General features: G+C 33.9%; 1 protein-coding gene across 1 annotated transcript; it reads right to left on the bottom strand.

The window, feature by feature from the left end:
* Window positions 1-224: 224 nt before the first annotated feature.
* On the bottom strand, window positions 225-1,514 carry LOC142635700 (uncharacterized). Its single transcript, XM_075809820.1, has 3 exons — window positions 1,158-1,514; window positions 885-1,022; window positions 225-764 (listed from the first exon to the last, which is right to left on the bottom strand). Exons 1-3 carry the CDS (start codon window positions 1,512-1,514, stop codon window positions 225-227), a joined length of 1,035 nt encoding a protein of 344 aa, XP_075665935.1.
* Between the last annotated feature and the right edge of the window lie 15,172 nt (window positions 1,515-16,686).

Raw genomic sequence — 16,686 nt, 5'->3', positions numbered from 1 at the left:
CATTTCCCTAATATTAAGGAGTGAGTTGATTGTAAAATACCTTAAAAAAGTATATTGCATTGCATTTAGAAAAACAAAAACCATATAAAATTTGGCATATTGGTTAGAAGATATTGCAATAATATACTATTTTAAGAATTTCTTCATCTTTGACTAGAGTAATTAAGAGATATTTTCAAGGAGAAGTTTTTTTTTTTTTTGAAGTCGGAATCAAATGACTTTCATTAAATCAAAAGACTGGAATCCAAATACAAAGCATCCACTGTTGGGAGAGGATCCTCCCCCATCCATACAATTTCATTATCAAATAACCTAGCAAATCTTGTCAAAGCATGAGCAACACTATTGGCACTACGCCTAACACAGCTAACTGAGATGGCTCTAAAACCTGCAGCCAAGCACCAAATATCTTCATAGATTAATCCAAGTCGAGAGAAATTTGGTTGAGCCTGTGACACTGTCTTCATCACCAGAGCATTATCACCTTCTAGAATCACCTCCATAAAACCAGTGTCTATAGCAAATTCTAGAGCTTTGTGACAAGCCATCACTTCCACCTCTTCACTATCCCTCACAGCACCACCCTTGGCAGATATAGCAGCCATAACCTCACCATTCCCATTAGGAATGACAGCACCATAGCTTGAAGTTGCACCATTATCAAAACAAGCTCGATCAAAATTCAGCTTAAAGAACTCTCCTTGCAGAGGTTGCCATACTTGACTTGCTGGGACATGGACAGAAACAGGTACACTTAGATGGTCCTATGCATCAACAAACTCTCTCAAATAATCTGAAGCCCGTTGGTAAGACCGTGATGGATGTTGGAAGGCACCCCCATACAAAACTGTGTTCCTCTGTAACCAAATTTGTCAACAGATCACCCAAAATAAATCCCTCTCCTCTAATGACAACTTTGGTATGAGACTAGCTACCAATTGCCTAAAATCCACTTGCTCAGTCCCAAAATTTTGAAATCTAATAGCACTACCCGCCCACACATCCTGTGCAGCCCCACGCTCCTAAAGCACATGCAATACCGATTCTGTAGCTCTATGACAGAAGCAACAACTCGCATCATCCATCACCCTTTTTTGAACCAAATTATCTCGTGTAGGCAGAATGTTTTGACATGCTCTCTAGGAAAAGATTTTCACCTTATTGGGAACCCCTGCTTTCCAAACACATGACCATAAGGAAGTGCTTGCTCTATGCCCCGAAGCCTCTCCAGAAGAATTCTCCACCATCCTCCATTGCTTAGCTACATGGTACCCGGACTTCACACTATATCTGCCATTCTTTGTAAACAACCATACCAAGGAGTCCTGCACAACTCGCCTGCTCAAAGGAACCTGAAGAATAGCTTCAGCATCAAACTGATGGAAAAGTGCCTGAACTCGTACTCTATCCCACTGGTGGTTCTGCCAATCAATCAAGTCAAAAACCCTCCACTCCCAAACTTCCTCTTTGGGTTGGAACAAAATTCTTCCAATGAGAAGTTTTAAGTTTGACATTTATTTAAATTTCTGGAATTTTGAATATTAATATAGTTATTAAAGATGGACCGAAAACTGTTCACTCGACACCTAAATGGCTAGACCGGTCTAAGTATTTAATTGGACTATTTCTAAATAAGAGCCAATCAAACCCAATTGGTACGAACTAACCAACCCGGATGGGTTTTAAACACTAGGTTGGGTTTATAAAATTTGTAAAATTATATCTGTATGTACATTTTATTAACTTCTTTAATATATGATAATATAATAATTTAAAGTAGAAAAAAAAAACTTAAATAATTTGTTTTTTAAAATGCACGCCTGTGCATCATTTTCTTTGCTCCTGGCCTAACCCCTTTTCACTTTCAATCATAGCATTTAGGTGTGTATTACTATATTAGTCTATATTTCACAACTCCCCATTTTTTAGGCTTCAAGTTTAAGGCTTTAGCTTTTTCTCCTTTTTGTATTTTTGGGTTTTGTTTTTGTTTTTGTTTTTATGTTTTTGTCTTATAGTGTGACCCTTGTTTCTTCTTTTGAATATTTTTTTATGTTTAACTTTACTACTTTTTATGTATAAAATAAAGCTATAATCATTTTTGTGCTATTTTATTTAGTAAAGATTTGTTGCAATCTTATGACATCCTTTCATTTTGTTTGTGAATGTTAAAGAATTTTTAGTGCTATTATTTGTAAAACTTTAATTTTGAATTATAATAGCCAATTTAATTTACGTTTTTTTTTTTAATTTACATATGTTATAATTTCTCAAAATTCTTCTTGTTGTTGTTGTTTTTTTTTTTTTTTTGACTCTGCAATCTGACCTCATGACCTAGTTTATAGACATAGTCAATATCCAAGCCAAGTTTAATAACTAGAAATTTAATATATATATATATATATATATATATATATATATAAAATGTATAATCTTTTTGTTTTCTTAAATCCCCTCGACCCCATTGCTCCGCTCTTCCGTACCTAGAAGCTGCCAGACCACAGCACCACATTGAAACAAAACTCGCAAGTAGTATCTAAGGCCGTAGCTAGCTTTAGACTAGGGGTGACAATGGCCCCCTAAATTGTTTAATAAAAATAAATAAATAAAAAAATTATTATTATTATTTATTTATTTTTTATTATTATATGTGTGTATTAATTTTAGCAATTTTATTTTATAAAATTACATTTTTTTTCCTTACACAACATTATTGATTCTTTTAAAAGTAATATCATATTCACAAACTTTTTACATGATATTTTTACAAATTTTTTTAGTAACAAATTCTTATTGGTTCGCACATGGATCCACTACTCATATTATTTTTTTTACTTACTAGTAAGCACTTATTATATTAACAATTTATATTAAAAAGATAGTTTGTAGCGCTAGTATTTTTCTCATTTTAGTGACTATAAAAAAAATTTATAAATCTAAAATTTAAAACAAAATATACAAGTCCAAAAAAAAAAAATTTAACAACAAAAATTACCAATAATAAAACTTAAAAAAAAAAAAAAGCTCAATGAACCAATTTTATTTAAAATAAATAACCTTATCATTTAAAAAATTATAAACAAAAATAATTTTGTCCTTATAGACACCAAAAAAAAAAAATTGAGCAATTAAGTAGCAGCAGAGTCAAATATTAAAACTGCTGCACAAATTCAATAGTAAAGTCACCCCTTAATTCAAACCTCTTGGCTCCGTCCTGGTTGTATCTCTTCCGAGTCGCATTATCTTCAAGGCTTTAGGCGGAGATGGAATCAGCACTTTCAAGGGAAATGAGCAAAAACGTCGCCCTAATCGCAAACAATTCATCATGGCAACTTCCCGACTCCACCAGACCCGTGCCGTAGTTCATAATGAACGTAGACAAAAGATAAGATGCCCATATTGAATATTTGAGCATCAAACTGTGGCTTCGACGCCTCCATGATCCGAACACTATAAGAAAGGCTATTTGGACTGTTGTGTAACAGACACATGCTATCGTTCCCATACTTTTTCTGTCCATTATTAAGAACCAGAGTAGCATTTTCCACTTGGCTTCCACAGTGTCTAGTACTCCTAATACCACAATTTATGAATGAATACTTTTAGAAAACACTACATTCTTCTTGAATTAGAAAGCTGAAGAGCTAGAGAGCTAGAGTGATATATAAATATTAGAGCATCCAGAGTTCATCCTACTGAAAAAAATATGGAGATAAAGCCTAGTCTGACGTCTGAATGAAGAGATCGTGGCGCAGTAGAATAAAGAAAGGGGTGATAAAGAGAGGAGAACGCGTGCAAGGAGAAAAAACGATATTAAGTGGAGACTGCCATTATCAAAATGGCTGCATGCGCAGAAGCACTAAAGCGAAATCCACAAATTTATATTTGATGGGTGAAAAATGAAAGCTTGTACTATAATTGATCGCTATATATGGAAAAAAGGAATGAGCTACAACAGTGGTTAAATAGACATACAAATTATTTGTGCCACTTTTTGTATATAAGCCTTTATTGTTTGCCTATAAATGAGCCTTCAAAATAGTAATCATGATTAACATTTGACCCGTTATCAAAAGAAGAATTATACTAGCTAAATTAAAACTACAATCCTGAACTTGTCTTTTAAACAGAATAAAAATAAATAAAAAAAAAATTCTTCTGTGTGAGAAAAAGTAGAAAGACCTATTGCCAAAATAAAAAGATATTTTTTGTTTTTTTTTTTTTTTTTTTTACAATTAAAAGTAAAAATTAAAGAGAGACCGGAAGAGTTATCTTTGTGTGTGTATGCACGAGCTCACATGGAAGTTGGAAGACTAACTCACTAAATTGAGAGAGAGAGAGAGGAACGAGAGATGGAAGAATGAAAGAATAAGCTAGGGTTGTTAATTAATGAACTGAATCAACCTATTAAAGGTGGGGGCTTGTTTATTTTCTTTTATTTTGAATACGAGTTAAGCTCAAGCTTGTTCACGAGCTACTTGATTAATTTTTTTTTTTTCATACATAGTAAAATCATGACTAAATTTTTTACCTTTACATAAATCTATAATTTTTTATTAGAAATTGACTGTTTATATGTTAAATAAACTACAAATAATAATTTTATATCATATGCTTTTTTTTTTTTTTTTTTGCAAATTTATACCGTCAAATTTCAAGTTTATATAAGAAATTTTGTAGACATATAAAAGTATAATATTATATACAATTAAATTGAACCTCATGTTCATAAGTTTGGTCGCAAACCTCAAGCTACTTATAAACAACTTGGTTCAACTACAACCTAAGCTAACAATACTAAAAGAGTAATAATGAATTTTACTACATAACCTTAACAAATTGATTTAGCACCAATAAGTAGGAAATAAAAAGTAATTTTGAAATTCATTTATTATGTTTTTAAATCCACCAATCATATTTATTACTAAGTCATTTTGTAAAAAAAGATTATACATAAAGATTTGTGTGAATAATGAAAGTTGTTGCTAGACATGGCAAAACGGGCAAGTCAAGTCGGGTTCGGGTCGAGTCAATCAGGTTGCGGGTTGGGTCGGGTTGACCCGTATTTTTCACATGATTTTAAAAATAAAAATAAAACAACATGTATTTGTCATTTGGAAAGTTATGCAACAAATTATTTGATGTAAAATGCATTATTTTGACTTCACCACTTATATCAAGAATGAATTCAGTTAAACTTATTAATACTTATTCAATAATTTTAAAATTATACAAATCCTAACATTGCTATCTAAAACAAAATAGCACAAACATAAGTAAAACAAATACACTTGTTTTATTTCTACACCATATCAACATTCCAAAATATAAAACAAAATTGCAAATGAATTATTGGATAACTCATTTGATAAAGAATAAAAACATATAAGAAATTTACAATCTTAAAAATTAATTTTATAATCTATTATCAATTGTGGTTGGCACTCTATTTTAATTTGAGATATACATTAAAATTTGATTGCTTACTTATTTTTACATGGTCTCTTTTATGAATATCATATCATTGTTAAGTAACACACACTCTAAGAAATATCATAATTTATTTTGAAAAGCTGTTTATTTTGGACATAAATTGTTAAAAAATAAATATAAGCATTCATAATTTATGCTAATTTGATACTTTGGCTTCACTATTTTTACACTTGTAAATGTTTCTCACACATATCTACAATTTTAAATCTAAATTTTTAACTCTACTGTAACCATATTATCTTGGCATGTACTTTGTTATTTGATTTTTAAAAATCTTTACTCATTACAAAATGCTCAACCTTTTATCTTTCAATTAATTTGCATATGTAAATGTATCAATTGTTTCCTTAAAACTCACAATAAACAATTAAACTACTATTGTCTTAATTTTACTTTTTTTTTTCTTTTACTAAAAAAAAAAAGTTTTAAAAAAGTGATTTGGGTTCGGGTCGGGTTGACCCGCAAAAAACTCGAAAAACTCGGGTCGGGTCACGGGTCAACCCATTTTTATTTTGGGTCAAAAAATCAGGTTCGGGTCAAGTATTTTTCGAGTCGGGTCAGAAAATTTTGACCCGTTTTGCCATGTCTAGTTGTTGCCATAGTGAGTCACTAGATATGAGTGAGAGTGTATCGAATACATATGGTGAGCTACAAAAATGGTTAAAGATGACATTGTTAGGATCTCAAATAGACATTTAATTATGACCCTAACCTATAAATGGGCCTTTATAAGTCTTTATAAAAATTTATACCATCACCAATGGCCTAGTTGATCCTATACATGTGACCCATTATCAGGAAAAATTATTGCAGTAGCTAAATGAAAACTATTATCCTAGACTTGTCTTTTAAACAGAACCCAAAAAAAGAAGATTAACGTTTTTTTGTCTAAAACGGAACCATCCTTCAGTCAAAATATGAAAAAGTAAACTATTCTCATGCATGATCAAGTTATGTCTTAAAGACATGGTAAGGACAAAGCCTGTTTGGACGAATCTGGAATGGGATATGCAACATTGCAAGGATTGCATGGGCTCTACCTCTACATGTTGTGCTTGTTCTCTTGTTTGGTTGTTCAGTTGTTAGGTGATGAAATTTATCAATATTAATAAGATTCCTAGGACTAGATTGAAATTTTATCGGTTGTTAATAACAACGAATGACTATCCATTTTAGAAAATGTATAGAACACTCATTTGTTCTTATTTTTCACTTAAATATCTTTTTTAATTATATCATGTTCTTAAAACTCTTTCTAGGTGATATACATTTTCATTTATTTTTATAAATTTACATGTATCTATTTTTCTATTTATATAAATTTGCATACATGGATGTATGTAAATATTTATATTTATGTTTATATATATGTAAGAACATGTATAAGTTAGTTTATTAAGATTTCATGAAACGACACACACTCTTTGTATAAATGTAAATACAATTCAATTCCTTTTGCTCTTTGATTTTTTCCCTATAGAATATGCGATTTTCAAAAAATGACACGCCTTCTTGTGGTTTGTATACATAAGTAATAATTTTTGTTAAGAAAAAGAAAGAATGATAGGCCAAAAACGTATTGACCCTTTGTGATGGATTAATTGATTAATTAGTCAAGTTTAATTAATTAATTAATTTAACATGCAATGTATGTAGCAACACAAACAAATTACCAACTAAGTAAATATGTGGCGGAAAATAAATTGACACGGTGATTTGTTTATGAATGGAGAAAACCTCTGAGGCAAAAACCCCACCAAGTGATTTTAAGGTCACCACTCCCAAAAATTCACTATTATCAAAACAAGTGATTATAAGTAAAGGAATCCTAGTATCTTATACCAACTTACAGTTGAACCATTCCCCCAATATTCAATTGGACTTCTTCAGTAGTGACAATCTTTCATTGTATTGCACGGCTCCTAGTATGTAACTAACCAATAGATGCGTAGATCCCAGTATGCGACTTGATCACCAACCTAAGAGAGCTGTTGGCTACAAATTTTTTTTGTTCATCACACGAGGTACTGGGATAAGGTATAAGGTACTGGAATTCTTTTACTTATAACCGCTTGTTGTAATAATAGTGGATTCTCGAGAGTGGTGACCTTAAAATCACCTAGTGGAGTTTTTGCCGTATAGGTTTTCCCCATTTGAAAACTAATCACCGTGTCAACTTTATTTTCCACTGCATATTAACTTAGTTGAGATTTGTTTGTCCTACCACGCAAATTGCATATAATTAAACCTAATTAATTCACTTGGTTAATTAATTGGTTAAATCATCACAAGGGGTCAATACATTCTTGGCCTATCAGTTTGTCAACGGATACAAATAATGATTTGATTTTATACTTAAGAAGTGAAGAAGAACATTCTTTTGATTTTTAAAACAAGGATTTTAATGAGAATATTTTCCATGATAGCAAGATTGATTTTTAGATTATTATGCAGTAGTTGGGAAAAAATAATGATCATAAATATATGCTGATATGACTTACAAGGCGGATTTGAAAACCTGAATTCCTTTCTCTAGATTGTTTTCATCTCTTTACTACTTTATATTATATCTTTGCTTAGTTTAATTATTTGCTTAGTATATTTAATTGCAAACAATCAATTTTTATTAAACTTGATTAGGATTAGTTTGGTTAAGGTTTAAGTAATTTTCCTATGTTCATTCAAGTCCTTGTGGGTTCGACCTTATTCTTGCCAAACTATATTTCAGTACAGTTCGTACACTTGTGAGTACTTTAAAATTTCAAAATTATCTGCTTTCTCTTGTGATTAATATATAATTTATAAGATTTATTTTCAATTGCACAATGTCATCTGAGTCAAGTTTCAAGTGGTGGATATATGATGCCATATTTTGGCACTCCTTTCTTTCCTGAAAACCAAATGCAGGTATATTTTATCATTTATAATTCATTCTATACTATTCATTTGTTTTTTTTTTTGTTAATATATGTAATTTGATTGCAGGATCTTCCTAATCAGAGAGCAGTAACTAGTATTAACCCAACATATTTTGGCACTCCGGGAAGCAATATACACCAACTATCAGTAATTCCTTAACTTTTATTCAATGTTATGCTTAGTATATTAATTGCTTAGTATATTCAATTTTATGCTTAGTATTTTTAATGAAATTTGTATTGTAGGGTCATCCAAATAAATTTTGGGGAAATGGATGTCAAGTGCCAAATGCTGACTAGCTTAGTGTTTATGGAACACAACAACATCATATAATCAACTTTAATCATTTGGATATGCTACAAGTATTGTTACTACATTGTATATTTAATTATGTCAATTATAAGCACATTGATTTCTAAATAATTTAATGCATTTTCTTTTGTTCTTTATGTAGGCTCAACATCATGAGCATCAGTTTAAGGATCAAGAGGCTGGCAAGTTCAGTAAAAATTAAGTTTGACTTGATCAAGATGACAAACTTTTTGTTTTCCTTTTTATGTTAAACACAACATGGTTCTTCATTTATAATGGATATTATGGTATTATTTGTGTGGGGAAAAGCTTATATGTTTTTAAGCACAAATGGTGACTTACAACAAGAGGTTATTTTTATTATTATTCAACATTATTTGAGCTTTACAACTGTGGATATCTTTGTTCTTTATTTATTTGAGCTTTTTGGTTTTCTGATGTATGCAGGATGAAAAGGATGGAAATGTGAATATAATATTATTGGCTTGATTATTATTGGTTTGGTTGCTGAGAAAGTTGAGGGAAAGAGATGGAAAGTCAAAGAATTGAATTGAATTGAATCTTACTGTTTGAGTTGTTTGGTTTTGTATGTATGTGAACTAAAAAGGAGAATAAGTTTATATATTGATTAGCTAAATGATTAGAATAGGCTCACTAATCACTATATTGAATTTTCATTTGGATTGCAGTGGGGTTGCTCATATTTATCACTATTTAGTTTATTTAAAATTCATGTCCATTGGTCTTAAACAATGGTTGATCCCCAAGTACAATACTTGGATTGAAAATCCTTTAGCATATAAGTTTTGTAGCTAAAAAAATATGGAGGAATATATATAATATACAAATTTGAATCTTAGAATCTTATTTTAGCTGTTTTTGTTTCCTAAAGACTAAAAAATAACTAAATACATAAATTAAGTGCTTAATGTGGAACCACCAAAAGCTTATGTTATGTAACATAGCAAAAATTCACTACTGTGACTCTCTTATGCATAGCATCTGCAATGACTCTCTTATGCAGTGACTCTCTTAGCAGTGACTCTCTTATGCGCGGCATATATAACCACTAGCGTTCTCCAACTTCCATGCATTTGTGGTCTTCAATCATTACAACACTTTGCCAAGGAACATTAAAAGATGTCTCTTCTCTAGTTTTTGTTGAGGTAAGTCTGCAAAAATCAAGTTGTATAGCCTCAGCTAATGCCTTTTGCACAGTCAAGCATCCAGCTGCATGCCATTTGGTTGCATATGGAAGAATTGCAACAACCTGTCATCGCATGATTTTATTTTATAGCCAAAACCAACCCATCCACACCATCTCTGCTACTGTCCCTCAATTGTCAACAACATCCACAACCCTCCACAACTTGTCAAACTTTCCTTGGTACTTTCCTACAGTTACTCTGCCTGTTATGCAATACAGACTTGTGCATACTTGCAAAACAAAGCATTATCACTTCTTAAGCAAACTCTTTTTTTCAACCTTAAACATCAATCTATAAAAATTTGGATCCTCCATCCATTGAGCCAACCACTGCTTCAAAGAGCAAGGAGAAATTAACTCCGTTCCAAGGCTCAAATGTAATCCAAAGATTCCAAACAAAATAGCCTGAGCATTGCAAGGGTAAAAGACTTGTTTATATAATCTATTGGACTACCTAAACACAGAAAAAGACATGTTTACATAAAAATTCTTTGGACTGCCTAAACACAGAAAATCTCCCCATTCCATCCACATGTTTATATTATCCATTGGATTGCCTCAAGGCCATAAATAATACTCTACATCAAATTTTCATATGAATAAATTAAATAAAAAAAGAAATTTTAAGAGTGAAACAGAGTATATGTCGTTTGTCGTTACAAGGAGGGAGGCAGATGGCTTGGAAAATCCATGCTCTTGGCAGCACCGACAGCGATGTGATTGCAACACTTTTCTCAGCCATGGTTCTGGCAGCTTCTGCAACGATTCTGGCAAGTGGTGTAGCGGCGGCGTTAGTCGGCAAGAGGAAGCAGATTTCTTAAGCTTGAGTGTAAGACCGAAAAGGTAGAGGAGATGCAGTGCCGTCATGAAGCAAAGAAGCTTGAGCCCAGGGTTTTTTGCCAGATCGTTTTGTGTTTAGGATGTTGTTGGCACCGATGAGGCAAGGAGGGAGGGAGGCGCGCCATCGTGAGGCAGAGAGGTTTGTGTTGTGTCTGATACATTTTGAGTTTAGGATAGAAGTAGTTGATTTGGGTTTGGGTTTCCTTTTTGTTTTCTTAATTTCTATTTGATAATATCTTACGTGCATTTTAGTTTTATAAAAGCTAACGTGGAGCATGCCACATTAGCAATTTGTAAAATATTTGTAGAATAGTTTATATCAGTAGCATTACTAAGAGATTATACATTAAGATTTGTGTGAACAATGAAAGTTGTTAACATAGTCAGTCACTAGTTATGAGTGAGAGTCTGTCGAATATATATGGTGAGCTACAAAAATGGTTAAAGTAGACATTGCTAGGGTCTTATATAGACATTTAATTATGACCCTAGCCTCTAAATGGCCCTTTATAAGTCTTTAAAAAATATTTACACCATCACCAATGCCCCAATTGATCCTATACATGTGACCCATTATCAAGAAAAATGATTGCAATAGCTAAATGAAAACTATTATCCTAGACTTGACTTTTAAACACACACACACACACACACACACAACAAGAAGAAAAGAAAAGAAAAGAGAATTAATTTTCTTTTTCTAAAATGGAATCATCCTTCAACAAAAATATGAAAAAGTAAACTATTCTCAAGTATGATCAAGTTATGTCTTAAAGACATGGTAAGGACAAAGCCTGTCTGGACAAACCTAGAATGGGATATGCAACATTGCAAGGATTGCATGGGCTCTACCTCTACATGTTGTGCTTGTTCTCTTGCTTGGTTGTTTAGTTGTTTGGTGATAAAATTTATCAATATTGATAAAATTCCTAGGATTAGATAGAAATTTTATCGGTTGTTAATGACAATGAATAACTATCCATTTTAGAAAATGTATAGCACATTCACTTGCTCTTTATTTTTCACTTAAATATCTTTTTTTAATTATATCATGTTCTTAAATTTTTTTCAAGGTGATATACATTTTCATTTATTATTATAAATTTACATCTATCTATTTTTGTATTTATATGAATTTGCATATATGGATGTATGTAAATATTTATATTTATGTTTATGTATATGTATGAACATGTATAAGTTAGTTTATTAAGATTTTGTTAAACAACACACACTATTTGTATAAATGTAAATATAATTCAATTCCTTTTGCACTATGATTTTTTCCCTATAGAATATGTGATTTTCAAAAAATTACACGCCCTCTTGCAGTTTGTATACATAAGTAATAATTTTTTTTTATGAGAAAGAAAGAATATTCTTGATAAAATAATTATCCTTTGTGTCAGGAAAAATTCGGTGATACTGTATATTAATGATTAAAAATATATATTTTTGCTACTTCTATATAGCGCACTTGCACTTGCCTTGTTTAATTATCGAGAATCATATCCACTGTTTGTATTTTATCAAAAGCTGGTTAAAGAGATGATTTCATCTTTTTTATCAGGAATATAAGCAATTGAGGCTCCTCTCTAATATGCTAGTGAGTCTAGTAGTGGCCACCAAGATCAAAGTCAAATCCACTATGGTAGCAACTAATCAGATAGTCCAAATTAGTAGATGGATCTCAATTGATTATGTTTCTTTATATGTGTTTGTCAAAATACATTTACCTTGACACGACACAAAACGACCCGCACGCTAACCTGATATGTTACCTCTAACCTTAGGATCAATTGTAATGGAAGAATATTTTTGTATTTGTAAACTTCATGGATGGAGGGAGATGGAGGGATTCTCCCTCCATTCCAAACAAACCCTCAATCTCCGAAAATCACTCATATCATACCAATTAAAGTATTATTCTTTAACTTCAAACCAATTATAAAATACAGTTGGATGAGAAACACACACACACGCTATGAGAGGGTATGCGGTCCTTACACAAAGGTACACCAAAATGTGTCGCAACACGTTTATGTTTATGTCTATGTATAAAGTATAAATAAGCATAACAAAATGTGTGAAATGTAATTGCTATTCTGATACTTAATTTCAGTGGCATTTTGAATGGTACAATATTTAGACAATGCAGTTGCCACAATGAAGTTTTCTTTTTGCCTTTGTAGGTTTGCATGTTGACAATGAACAATTGCAACATTAGTGGGCTCTGGGTTTGATTTGAACTGTGTACTCAAGTTAGGCCAAGTGTGTGAGTGGGTTTACAAATGGAAATCTGGTTGGCTAAATGTTTTAGAGTGGGCTTGAGATATGAAACTGGATGGTTTAATTAAGGTGTTAAATAAAACTTTGTTTTTTAGTTAAGTGCATGGTTATCTTTGAAGCAGATTGGATTGTTAATTGGACTTAAATTTAGACCTGTTTTATATTTTAAGTTCTGCTTGGTTGTAGAGATGGAAAAGTGGAAAGATAGAAAATGGTGAGAGGATGAAAAAATGGGAGGATAGAAAATATTTTAATTTCCCTCATTTTTGTTTTATTGGAATGGAAAAGTGGAGGTATAAAACAAGTGAGTTTGTATAAATTTACTCATATACCCTTATTAAAAAATGATGCCCAATTAAGGACAAAATTTAGTTACAAAATTGGTTGTACCTTAAGGCTACAACCTTACTCAATATGTTTTTATTGGAGGTGAATTTTGGCAAATCCATAATTGAATTACATCTTCTTCTTATATTCTTCATGCTTGCAAAATTTCTAGAAATTTAAAGATCAATAGTGTGGGGATTGGGCTCGAATAGCCCATGCGAGCCATATAACCGGAGCCTAACATAGGATCCAAGGCCGGTTAAAGGAACTAATCACAGCACGTATGGAGGGAGTTAACCCTGAGCATTATTGCAATAATCCCAACCTTAAGATCGAGATGACAAGCCAAAGGTTCGACTCCTCTAGGAAGTTTCAAGCAGTCGACTTAAACATAAACCAACAAATAGGGAAGTAGGCGTAGTACGCGTACGTGGTGAGGCCAATAATCGAGGGTTGGTAGTGCCTTTGGGGAGGCTGACTGCTGAGAACTCTCTAGCATTTGGAACAAGTTCCAAGCGAATCCTTTAAAGTCATTAGGATCCCTTAGGATTCTAATGAACGTGGGAATATGTGTGAAGTGGGAGAGTAATGATGATCACTCCACTAACAAGAGACTATAAAAGGAGAAAGTGGGTAAGGGAAAGGGGGTTAGAAAAATTCTAGGGAGAGAGAGAGAGAGAGAAACACAGGGGAACGATGGGAATTAAAGGACACAAGAGAGAGAGGACCATGGATTTTGGCTTGGAAAAGACGAACCAGGCCAAGTTTAGAGCCCAATTGGTAGGATAATGATATAGCCCACAAAGAAATTAGTTGGGGGCCCAAATACCATCACTTAGGTAGTATTCGGTGCCCATAATTGGCACCGTCTATGGGAATCCTACTCCACTCTAGGCTTTGAACAAGCTTGGTGCTACCCAACCATAGAGGGTCTGCATGTCAGTGAGGGATTTGTGGGAGGAAATCAATCAAGGACCTCCTCGAGGGGCCATAAGAGGCAGGAGAGGGAGCGTAGAAAGGAATAGTAGCACAGAAATGTCATAAGCCGAGCGTAGAAAGGAATACTAATGCGGCTTTAGATGCCATAAGCCGAGCGTTGAGGAGAGCTGCAGATCACCTTTTTTAGAAGAGATAGAGCACACAGAAATGCCAAGGCGATTCGCCTGCCCTTCTTTCGCTATCTATGACAGAAAAACAGACCCAATAGAACATGTAAGCCACTTCATCCAAATGATGTCACTGTACTCATAGAACGACGATTTGATGTGCAAAGTGTTCCCATCTAGCCTCGAACCAACTACTATGAGATGGTTTAATGGTTTAAGGAAAGGGTTAATTCGAATCTTTACGGAGCTGATGTAGGCGTTCGAAGCACGATTTATAAAGTGTAGCGCGCAAGGTTCCTCAACTGATAGATGCGTTGTTGTCCATGAGGATGAGGGGCGGCGAAACCCTCTGGTCTTATACTAACAGGTATTAGGAGTTTTACATCGAGATCACTGGCGAGAATGAGCAGGTAGTAGCCAGTAATTTCCAACTAGGACCTCCTCAAGAGTTAGAGTTAAGAGACTCTCTAACCATGCAACCCCCCGAAAACATGCATCAGCTATAAAGAGGATAGAGGAGTACAAGAGATTGGAATATGACTGATTGCAGGGCAAAGATAAAGCCCTAGCTACATCCCAGTATCGCAAAGAGTATCGACCCGAAAAGTTCCAACAAAGGACTAGGAGAGAGTCGTGGGCTCCTAGGGAGGGGATAGCACAACGCGCTAAAAAGGTCAATGTGATGTTAAGGAGCCCGTCTACAGAATCCTAAAGCGCATTAAGAACGAGCCATACTTTCGGTGGCTGAGGAAATGGGCAGGGACCCGGCTAGGAGGAACCAGAGTTTGTATCGTACTTACCATAGGGAGAAAGCTCATACCACCAAGCAGTGTCAAGTATTGAAGGACCATTTAGACCAACTTATGAAAGAGAGGCATCTGAAAGAATTTGTAGTAGGTCAAGAAAGGGGGAGCGTGGGTCAAAGCTCAAGTAGTTAGGCTAACAACGTGCTCCTATCGCCCTTAAGGGTTATCGAAGTTGTTCATGCAGTTTCTAGAGGAGTCAACACGAGTCAGTGAAAAGGCGTCTTGAATGTTGTGATCCCGCCAGAGGTAACTGACATGTGCCGACTCTAGAAAAAGCTCAGACAGATCAACCCCGACCCCGATCATGTTTAGTGAAGAAGAATTAGAGGGAACATTTTAACCTCATGACAAGGCTTTAGTGGTGATGTCAATGATCGGCTAATTAAGAGGGTGTTAGTGGATCAAGGCAGTGGGGCAAAAAGTATGTATCCTGACCTCTATAAAGAATTAGGTTTGAAGCTAGAGAATTTAAGCAAGTATGATACCCCTTTGGTTGGGTTTGACAGGAAGATAGTGATACCCAAAGGACAGATAAGACTACCATTAGTAACCGAAGGGAAGGAAGTTGAAGTGAATTTTATTGTTGTCAACACTTTTTTGCTGTACATCACGATCCTGGGACGACCTTAGATTCATGTTATGGAAGCGGCACATTCTACACTACACCAGAAGATCAAGTTCCCGTTTGAAAATTGGGTGGCAATGGTGTGCATCGACCAGAAAGTAGCAAGATAGTGCTTAGTAGTTGCCATAAACCATGAGTTCAAGTAAAAGGATCAGGTTGAAGCCAAAAGCTAATAGCAATTACAAGATGCCAAGGGCCACTCAAGAGCAAACAGTCCCGGGGAATTATTTCGGGTTTGAGTTTTGCCATACACTGATAGGTGCTTTCAGATGGGAAAAAATATGCAATTGAAGGATCAGGTGGAAGTTGAGTGGAAATGGAAAGCAAGGTCTTTGAAATCTCTTTTTTCCAGCAACAAACTAAGTGGGCAGTCCTACCAAAGGGCCCAAACAGAGAGGGCAAAGTCACAAGTTATTAAGCTATGTGATAAACACTCAGCTTCCTCATCATAGACCGGGCAAGTATAGTTGGTGCAAAGACCTCGTATTTGCATATTGTCCAAGGTTGGTAGGCCATTTAAACAAGCTCTCTAGGCAAAGATTTTGACTTTCTCTAGGAGCTTTAGCTTCCATAGACTCTTCCACAGGGGGGTATTAGGGTCACCAAAGGAGCACTCACCTTTTATAGACGATTCAATGAGATTTGCTGCAATGAAATAAGCACTTTTGACAGAAAAATTCACCTTTTTTATTCCCAGTCCAGATAATCTTGTCTTCGGGTAGATTGTAGCTCAAAGGAATCTTAAGAATAGTGTCTGCTTCAAAG

The sequence above is a fragment of the Castanea sativa genome, chromosome 5, assembly GCF_040712315.1.
Source record: "Castanea sativa cultivar Marrone di Chiusa Pesio chromosome 5, ASM4071231v1".
In the NCBI taxonomy this organism is placed as follows: Eukaryota; Viridiplantae; Streptophyta; class Magnoliopsida; order Fagales; family Fagaceae; genus Castanea; species Castanea sativa.
Note: the sequence above shows the minus strand (reverse complement) of the source record. Positions and strands in the feature narration are given on the sequence as shown.